The sequence below is a fragment of the Miscanthus floridulus genome, chromosome 9, assembly GCF_019320115.1.
Source record: "Miscanthus floridulus cultivar M001 chromosome 9, ASM1932011v1, whole genome shotgun sequence".
Lineage (NCBI taxonomy): Eukaryota > Viridiplantae > Streptophyta > Magnoliopsida > Poales > Poaceae > Miscanthus > Miscanthus floridulus.
Window position 1 is genome coordinate 134,101,043 of NC_089588.1, and position 10,240 is coordinate 134,111,282.

Below are 10,240 nucleotides of genomic sequence, written 5' to 3' on the forward strand. Positions count from 1 at the left end.
GCTGATTCCGGCCCTTGCTAGCCTAGATAATGCCACTCTACCATTCACTCCCTGGTTCACCCCAAGTCCCGGCTGGGGTGGCCTAAACTGTGAGTCATGAGCCGGGTCCACAGGTCTCCATGAAGTCTCGGAAGGGTGGTGGGGGAGATCCTCCGTACCCCATACCTCCTTAACACTGTCCCGCTACACCTATCAGTAGTGGCAATATCCTACCAAGTATCCTGCCGTCCCGCACCATAAGGGCGAGTGGTACGTAAGGCTTCCTGTGAATCTGAGTACTAGTAAGTCCTTAGATGACCAAGCCAGAATGTCTCCATCAGGTTTTCCATTACCCGGCCACCACAACACCCAGCACCTCCACCCTGGGCTCCACCCACCATAGGTTCACACCCAGGCCACCTCGTATACCATTTACCCCTTACAGTATCCATTTACCCACCACAGGTATCCATTCCAGGGGTGCCAGGTAGCACCTACGCAAGACTTGCCCTAGGCTCGTCGTATACCCAACTTGGTCGACACAACCCCTCACACCTCCACTCACCAAGTCACACACGCCGCACTCTCCCCGGAGTCCAGTTAACACCGTTTCCTCCACCACTCTCAAAGTATTATAAGCGTAGTAAAGTAATAAGCATAAAACATAGTGGCGAGCGTGTGTCTAGCCTAACAGCAGGGTGAGCAAGGGTAAGGTTTGCGTCAAGGTAAAGGCCATCAAGAAGGTATACTACCATGCAAGTCCATCATAGTATGATTATGACAGTAAAGTAAAGCAATAGCAGTTCTACATTAGCCATGCGTAATAGGTGGCTACGAGTTTTGGGTGGATGTGGCCCTTCATGTAGTCATCTCCGTACTCCTCTCTGTACTCTCACGATCCTCGTCCGTCCGTTTTTCCTCGAGTCTGCAAACGATCGCATTATAGTCGCGTTAGCGACGTCTATAGAATAGCACAAAGAAGCAATGAAAATTCAAAAGAGCCAAATGCACTCAAACATGGGTTCATTGCGTAGAGTTTGATTTTAGGCTGAATTTTGGTCCTTGTTCGTATTTTTCCGAGGTCGTATGAATTAGTTTGAATTTCCGAAGTTTAAATCTATTTCCGAAAATGGAAAAAGGCTAAATTAATCCTGGCTGACACGTGTCCACGTGACTGGTCCACGTAGTCTCGGCAAGTGAGCGGATCTCGTGGTCTCGTCTGTGGTCTCGGCGACGAGATGGTTTCAGTGGCCTCGTCAAGTGGTCTCGGCGGAGCGAGACGGAGTCTCGTGGCCTCTCATGTGGTCTCTCGGCGAGCGAGACGGATCTCAGTGGCCTCGGCATGTGGTCTCGGCGAGCGAGGCGGAGTCTCGTGGCCCGGCTGTGGCTCGGCGAGCGAGACGGAGTCTCAGTGGCCTCGGCATGTGGTCTCGGCGAGCGAGCGGGTCACACTGGTCTCGGCATGTGGTCTCTCATGTGGCCTCTACATGTGGCCTCTGCATGTGGCCTCTCATGTGGCCTCTACATATGGCCTCTGCATTGGCCTCTGCATATGGCCTCTGCATGTGGTCTCTGCATGTGCCGCTGCAGTGGTCTCTGCATGTGGCCTCTGCATGTGGTCTCCCTGCATGTGGCTCTTCTGCATGTGGGCCTGCATTGCCTCTGCATATGGCCTCTCATGTGGCCTCTGCATAGGGTCTCTACATACGGTCTCTACATGTAGTCTCTACATGTGGTCTCTACATAGGGTCTCTACATACAGTCTCTACATGTGGCCTCTTACATAGGGTCTCTACATACAGTCTCTACATATGGCCTCTACATAGGGTCTCTACATACGGTCCTCTACATGTAGTCTCTACATGTGGTCTCTACATAGGGTCTCTACATACAGTCTCTACATGTGGCCTCTACATAGGGTCTCTACATACAGTCTCTACATATGGCCTCTACATAGGGTCTCTACATACGGTCTCTATATGTAGTCTCTACATGTGGTCTCTACATAGGGTCTCTACATACAGTCTCTACATAGGGTCTCTACATACAGTCTCTACATGTAGCCTCTACATAGGGTCTCTACATACGGGTCTCTACATGTAGTCTCTACATGTGGTCTCTACATAGGGTCTCTACATACAGTCTCTACATATGGCCTCTACATAGGGTCTCTACATACGGTATCTACATGTAGTCTCTACATGTGGTCTCTACATAGGGTCTCTACATACAGTCTCTACATGTGGCCTCTACATAGGGTCTCTACATACAGTCTCTACATATGGCCTCTACATAGGGTCTCTACATACGGTCTCTACATGTAGTCTCTACATGTGGTCTCTACATAGGGTCTCTACATACAGTCTCTGCTCGTGGCCAAGGGGGCTGTGGCTGACTATCATCGACTCGGTCTACGTGGCTATCTTCCAGTCATCACGGTGCTGCTCTATGGCTACGTTCCCAGTCTAGCGAGGTGGTCAGGTGAGCCGGTGGTGGCTGCGCCATGGTGGCGGCGTCGAGAGCGCGGCGTGCGTGTGCTCGGCTACAGCGTCCATGGGCTAGGAAGGGTCTACGGTGGGTTGTGGATGCTGTGCTTGTGTATCCAGAGGCCGGAGGTGGCCTTGGCCTACGCGCTCACGATGTGGAGCGCCATGGCCGGAATAGCAGAGTCTGGCGGCGAGCAGGGGGAAAATCAGGCGCTCACCGTAGGTGTCATGGGAGATAGGATGGTGGTGCAGTGGAGAGTCATGGCCGTGTAGACAGAAGCAGTGCAGTGCCGACCCGCAACGGTGATGAAGATGTCGGCGTCGTCTCCTGCTCTGGTGGCTTCGAAGGTGCTCCGACGGAGACCTCCTTCTTCCTCCTCTCTCTCCCTTCCTTCTTTCTCTCCTTCTTTCTCTAGCTCGGTGAAGTGGTTGGCCACCAAGTGGCGGCGGGGTGATGGGGCGAACGCTAGGGCAACCGAGGGGCCTTGGCTTTTATAGCCGGAGCTCTAAGCTCCCATGGCGGATGACGGAACGGCTGGTGATGTGCCGAGCACATCGGACGGCTCTCGTGCGCGGGGGCGGTTGCGTGGGCGCGGCGCTAAGGTGGGGACAGGGTCATGCGATGTGCGTGAACCTGGGCCCGCGTCTGCTGCTTTGGTCGGGGCTCTGGTCGAGAGATGAGGCTGGCGTGGGGAAGAAGATGATCCTGTAGCTGGACGGCTGACAGAGGGGGCCCATCTGTCATCTTGTCCTGATGCGGCGGCGTGCGATGCGTGACGGCTGACGGGAGGGTCCGGCTCGTCAGTGGCGTGCACATACGGGCGGTGATGCGCTGGGCTGGCTGGCTGGGCCGGTCGAGGCAGGCTGGGCCGGTCGAGGCAAGGCTAGGCTGAGCTGCTGCCTCCCTCTTCTTACCTTAGTATTATGTTACACTTCTCTCCTGTATATAAATCAAAGTGGCCTACTTCTCCTCTGATAAAATGTTCCATGGTGATAAACATTGGTCAAAGTATTTATTGGGATATTAATTCCATATTAGTTCATTTATTTATAAACACATATTTGTTAGCTTTTATTTAATCAACACATAAATCAAATAAAATCCAAATCACCATGTTGAATATAATGCAACTTGATGTATGCTATGTGGTAAAATAAATTCTAGGTGATGAGGTGAGATAACTCGTGCCAAGTCATATAGGTTTAGTTAGTGCAAGGTTATGAGTTTTCCTAAATGCCACATCATCACTCAAGGGTTTTGAAGAAACAAAAATTTTGTAGTTGGAATTTTTGGTGTGTGGATTTTTGGGTTGTTACACAGCTACCTGGACGCCGCTCGTTCGCCCGGCGAAGCCGGTCGCTGTGTCCCCGATGCGCGCCCAGACTCGTTCAATTGTGATTCTGGCCGTAGCGAAGTGGAGGCAGGCCGATAGGGTCCTGTGCGAAGGCAGGGGAAACGCAGTCGACCGCACACATAGCTGGTGTATAGCTTGCCTGTTCGTTCAGTGGATGGCCGAATCCTGGCACGCCAGCACCTCGGCCGCCGCGGGACGGGTCTCCGCCCCCAACGCCAATGGGTGATGGGAGATCCTCCCCCGGCAGGAGGCACAACCTGCGACTGCTTCAGCTGAGCCTCACCACGACACAAAGCAACCTCTGTAGACCCAAAGGTTTCCCGCGGAGCTTCACGGCAAATGCTTCAACTGCCTTTCCTACTCGCACCGAGTAGCTACTTGCCGATTGCCACGGCGTTGCCTGCGCTGCCATGGTTTTCGCCACCCACGCCAAGCACTATAGGCGCCCCCAGGCATGCTGATGTGGCATCGGCGACGAAGGATGGGCGACCGACCGCGGCAACCCCCGCTTATGGCGGCAGCCCACCGGCCTCCCAGCACGCACCCCGCGCGGTTGGAGCTGCGCCAATTGCTGCTGGGGATGGCGGTGGAGGGCCTCCACGTCGGAGACGCCGGAGACATCGGCGACGATCGAGGGGGGATGGCACGACTACAACGACCTCCAATGTCGCCATGACCGTGCTGCCCCGGGAAGGTCACGACGAGCCGACCAGCGAGACACGCCATATATGGGGCCTCTCCAAGCTCGATCCGCTGTTGCTATCACCATACCCGGACACCACACACGCCACATGCGAAGTCTCAGAGGACCCGATGCTAGAGGAGGTTGCAGCCTCGTTCGTAGCCACCAGTGTGAGCACCTGCGCCACTTCAACAATGGTCTCGCACCCCGCTCAGTTAGCAGCGGACTCGGTTCCACCGCTACTCAAGCACGGTCAGTCTCAGGTCACGCCGCCTCAGGCCACGCAGAGCACCTCAGGAGCTGACGCGCCTACACAGGACGAGGTGGGTGGTCCGCCTAGCTTTGGTCTGGCCGAGCCCGCAACGGTTGCAGACATGTTTAGTACACCGCCTCGAGAGGACCGCACGGTTGATGTCAGCGACCGCTCCGCCGCACGCCGCCTCAAGAGCTTCACCAGGCGGCATGCTGAAGAAGGTCGACTCCCCGCTTATTCGTGGAGGTTCACCAAGCTCAAGACATGTTCAGTTCCCAAGCAACCTCCTGCTAAGCCGGTGCTGCCGTGGTGGCGAAGCAGGCGGTTGGCAGCTCAGAGCCTCTCTCGAGTACCTGCTTCCAAGCAGGTGAGGTGCTGATCATGCAGCGTATGGGCTACAACCAAGAGTCCATCAGCGCCATCTCGTCGGAGCTGGAGGGCCTTTGACAAGATCTTCGACGGTAGTCTGATTGCGTCCAACGTCGAAGCGTTGGACGCGCTCTTCCTTGGGCGGTGGAAAGGGCCTGTCCAGGCAGCCGCGAAGACGCAAGACCACCTCCTAGGTCACACCGCTGTGTCGTTTTGGTTGTTTTATATTATCTAATATCGAAATTAGAGGTCTTTTGCTAGGATGGTCCGGTTACGGCTATTTTAGGTCAACCTCCTTCGACGCTCGATAGAGGCGCGTTGTTTGTATGTTTAAACTTTTCTTCTTAATACAATGATACGCAGATCTTTTGCGTATTCGAGAAAAAAGGCCTTGGTTGAAGCCCTCACCGCTATGGCCATACGCCAGCACGTTCATATTGGTGGCTTCTTGTCTAGCCTGCATGCAAGGTGTTTGTGAAAATGTCTAAGAGAAAATGGTGATGTGTGGTGAAGGGAAGAAGAGAGATGTGATATGGTGGCAACTCCAAAATAAGCTGATGCAAGGTAAGCAGATTATCTATACAGTCTAACAAAACACCGGTCATTTCTCAACCTTGCTCATTTCATACATGGAAAAGAAACATGAGTAGTCGCACTAGGTTAGCACGACGCAACCCAACCTGTCTCTGGCCATCATACGAGCCACCCTTGTGCAGGGAAACAAACAGGCCCATAATGTTTTGGACAGCATAAAGTTTGTACAAGTCAATTTTTTTTTGTGAGAAATACTAATACATTGGATTATTTCGCGTAAAACCACAACCTACCTGAACTTGTGCACCACACTACTGCAACTGCCAAAACTTGTGGCGCAGTAGAGTAATTTTGCTTTGCCACATCATATGGTTTGGCGCGGCCAAAAAAAAAATTAAATATAAACAGAAACATTTTGGAGTTATTTTTATAATATGATTTGAAAAAGATTAAAAAAACCAAAGCTTCCGCCTATAGTCCCGGTACCATGGGTTCAGTATAATCCTTCGTCTGGGGGGTGTTTTTATGTAGAGAGAGAAAACAATTATAGCATACTCTAGAAAGTACTGTATACATTTCACCCCAAAGAGTATATAAACAATTATAGCATATTCATATTCTTGGTGTTTACGCAGTCATCGTCCGCTAGTTCTTGGGCATTTAGCATGCCTCTAATTGCTAGTGTTATCATACTGCGTCTGAGCATCCGCCTACTTTTAACAGAGGGATCAGTCACCCATGCATGCTCTAAGCATACTTGGGTTGAAACTTAAGAAAATCAGATAGTAGCTAGCTTTCATGGCGGTCACTAGCGGCAGCAGGCAAGAGAGGTGGAGCCTCGTCGGCGCGACGGCGCTGGTCACAGGCGGCAGCAAGGGGATCGGCCACGGGGTCGTCGAAGAGCTGGCCGGGTTCGGCGCGAGGGTGCACACATGCGCGCGGAACGCGGCAGAGCTTGAGGAGTCCCGGCGCCGGTGGGCGGAGAAGGGGCTCGTCGTCACCGTCTCCGTCTGCGACGTCTCCGTGCCGGCCGACCGGGAGAAGCTCATGCACACGGTCAAGGCGACCTTCGACGGCAAGCTCGACATCCTGGTGAACAACGCCGGGCAGGTGTTCTTCAAGCCGGCGGCGGAGTGCACTGCCGAGGACTACTCGCATGTGATGGCGACCAACTTGGAGTCAAGCTTCCATCTGTGCCAGCTCGCGCACCCTCTGCTCGTCAGAGCGTCCGTCGCCGGTGGAGGAAGCGTCGTCCATATCTCCTCCATCGCAAGCTACCTGGGTTACCCTGGGCTCGTGCTCTACTTGCATCTCCAAAGGTACCAATACGTGCATGCTATGCTAATTAGATATGCTAGCAAAATATGTCCGTGCGTTATAATAGGACGTACAGTTTATTGCACGGTACTCATCAATAATAATAGGCTAGCTATTTTTTTGTTGGATGCCTTGCCTAACCTGAGATCAAATAATTTCAAGGTTCATAACAAATGTTAGAGCAATAGAAAACTATGCGTAAAAAATTAGTAGGAGATTGCCTCAACTTAAATATATAGTTATTGTGTGCACTATTACTGTGAGTTTAAGAAATGTGGAAAGTAAGCTACACACATCTCTTGCACGTGTCGCAACTGGACAAACTTAGATAGCCAGACTATAAGTGGGTGGTGTCACCAAGAGTTGGGCTCCATACTCAAAGCGAAACGAGTCAAAGTGAGAAATGAAAGAAAATAAAGAAATATTTACTCTTTACTATTGGTCCACGAGTAGCTGTCGATGTGGAACACCCTGGAAGCCCCTCGTCGCCTTGGCGACGACGGCCGAAGCCAGGGGCGGACAGCAGCGGCGTTACCGACGACGTTGTTGTTACCGTCGTTGTGGTAAGGTAGATGGCCTACTGAAGTCAAATCTACAGCTCCTAGCCTTGAGGTTTGGTTTGCTTTCTGGATGGATGCCTGGAACCTCAAGACGTCGTCGATGTATATGGATCACATGACAGAAAAACAAAAACGGACATATGACAGAAACATAAACAAAAATGGACACGGGAAAGCAGGTGGCCGACTCATTCCATGGCAGACCAAAAGAATGGAACAAAAATAGAGACGGAAATTTTGTCTGCAACGGGAGAAAAAAATATCAAATACATTCACGGATTCAGGAAAAACATAAAGCTTAATTCAGTTCTTGAAAAGAAAACGGCCCTAAGGTAAAAAAAAAAAAAAACTGGCCCAGAGCACAGGGCAGGTTCCCGGCCTGCTTTTTGGCCCGGCTAGAGCCGAGCGCGCAGGCCCCACTTCCCTTGCTGAAAACCTGATGCAGGAGTGGTGTGAACCGTCGGATCATTGAGGTGGACGGCCAGGATTTTTCTAGCCAAAAACAACAGGATATAAAGCACCACCGGCGCACAGCCGCATCCACCGCCGGCGCTGCAGTGGTGTTTCTCGCCGGCGCGCGCATGCGACTGGTCATGTGCAGCTCCGTCGAGAGCTCCCGCTGTGCGACCTTTCCGGGGGATCCTTATGCACGGCGGCGGCAGCCCGAGGCCCGCAACGGAGGCAGCTGACGCGGACGGCAGCTGCCCACATGCCCGCGCGGCGGGGTCTCCTTAAGCGCGCACTGGCGGCGCCGGCCATCATGGTGCGGGGCGTGAGCCATGCGCGCAGCGCACGGGACGGGCGGCAACCACGCGGCCGAAAACCACGGCGATGGTCCGTCCCGACGTCTGCGCCCCGTGACGCCGCCGCGCGGACACTACCGAACAGCCGAGCTCCGATCGCCGACCTCCATGCCTACCCCGAACCACACCGCCGTTTTCGCAGACGCCTACTACTTCCAACACCGGCCACGGCGACTTCGGATGTGCCCACGACGCCGCGCCATCTTCCTCAGCCTCGCAGGCCCCGAACGCCGCCGCAGACCGCCCGCGACGCCAACCAGGAGCTGGTGCCGAACCTCACCACCGGACACCTACCTCCTTGCCGTCGTACTCCGCCGGCTGCGCCACCCGGACTGCGACCACGCCAGACCGAGCTCCGCCGTTCTGCTTCCCTAGTCGACCTGACGCGCCGAATCCCGCCGTCCATGACCTCGTCACGCCCCTGCCTCCGCCTCGTCGACGACCCACGGGCTCAGCAATGCCGTTGGTTGGATTTATTGGTTTGATTTGAGGAGTTCTTTTCTTGCCTTGTTGAGGTAGTCTGATTTGGATTTGTATCGTATTTGGGACATGTATCGTGAAGCAGCCGACTCGGTCTTGGGGAAGAGAGGGAGACGGAGAAAGTCGAATAATTTCATCGGTGATATAATGTCGTCTGGATAGGCCAGACGAAAATTTTATATATATATATACACACACGTACACTAGCAAACTACTCCCTCGATTCCAAGTTATAAGTCATTCCGAATTTTGGAGAGTCAAAGCATCAATTACAAAGAAAATTATAAAAAATTATGACATCAAATAGGTATGCTATGAAAATATAATTGATGAAGAATCTGATGATACTTAGTAGGCATCATAAATGTTATTATATTATCATATAAATTTGGTCAAACTTGAGATGTTTTGACTCTCCAGAATTCTTGGAATGACTTATAATTTGGAACGGAGTGAGTAGCAAATACGCCCGTGCCTTGTAACGGGACCCAATACATATAGGTGTCGACTTCTATATCATCGCTAGATATGAGTTGTTATAACTTGCTAGCAAACGTGCCCATACGTTGCAACGGAGCCCGAAACATCTTAAGATCGGACTATGTATCATCGCTAGACGCGAGTCGTTCGAACTCAAGTTACAATCATGTAGACACACCAAGGACATGAGAACATTCTAAGAAGTAAAAAGAAAAGACCGAAGAATTTGAAATAAACGTCGATACATTTTTTTTATACATTTAGTTAACTTACCATATAATTTTACTCTTACTAAACATATACTATATTTCTTTTAATCCTTTAGACAGAAGGTAGTACGACATTGAGCTGACCATGACCAGTCCATGATATTCGTTAGCGGACCCCAAATTTTCTTTCACTTCACTTATTTCTCGTCCACCTACAAATATTTTCGTAGCCTCTGCTGGCAGGCGGCAACAATTTCCACGCCTCCTTATTTCTTATCCTCTCACAACTGTGAACACCTTTTGTTTCTCTCCTTTCTCTCTCACCATCCTGAGCAGCTGGGGAGGAACATATGTGAGGCGTGCAGGAGGAACGTGACTGCTTATGCGCATGCTGGAGGATGCAAGACACGTGCATGGTTGATTTTGGTTAGTTGGGAAATGATTTTCATCTTTGTTTTATGGTTTGAATCGGCTACGCAGCGTGGACTGTTGAAGAAATATTATACTTTTTGTTCGAATCGATCTGATCTGTAGATTTGTTTTATGTGTATTTGATCAGTTTATCAAATTTATATGATAGGATTCGCACGTGAAATTGTTTTGCTTGATTGATTATACGTGATAAAACTTACCCATGGCTGCTGCTTCTATCCGTTTCCATGGAGACGTGGTCTGACTCGTTGACGTTATCTTGGAATAGTGATACGGAAATATGGCTCTCGAAGTTACGGCT

The 10,240-nt window shown here is 51.5% G+C and overlaps 1 protein-coding gene across 1 annotated transcript; it reads left to right on the plus strand.

The window, feature by feature from the left end:
- The first annotated feature begins 6,427 nt into the window (after positions 1-6,427).
- Positions 6,428-8,224, plus strand: LOC136483960 (tropinone reductase homolog At2g29360-like). The gene is made up of 2 exons (XM_066481130.1): positions 6,428-6,977; positions 7,981-8,224. The coding sequence occupies exons 1-2, from the start codon at positions 6,457-6,459 to the stop codon at positions 8,222-8,224; spliced, it is 765 nt and encodes a 254-aa protein (XP_066337227.1). The 5' UTR covers positions 6,428-6,456.
- Positions 8,225-10,240: the final 2,016 nt, after the last annotated feature.

Excerpts from the sequence above, each read along its gene's own strand:
- LOC136483960 (XM_066481130.1), top strand. The coding sequence starts at position 6,457 with ATGGCGGTCACTAGCGGCAGCAGGCAAGAGAGGTGGAGCCTCGTCGGC. Across the intron at positions 6,978-7,980 it reads CTCTACTTGCATCTCCAAAG|GAGTGGTGTGAACCGTCGGA; the intron begins GTACCAATACGT and ends AACCTGATGCAG.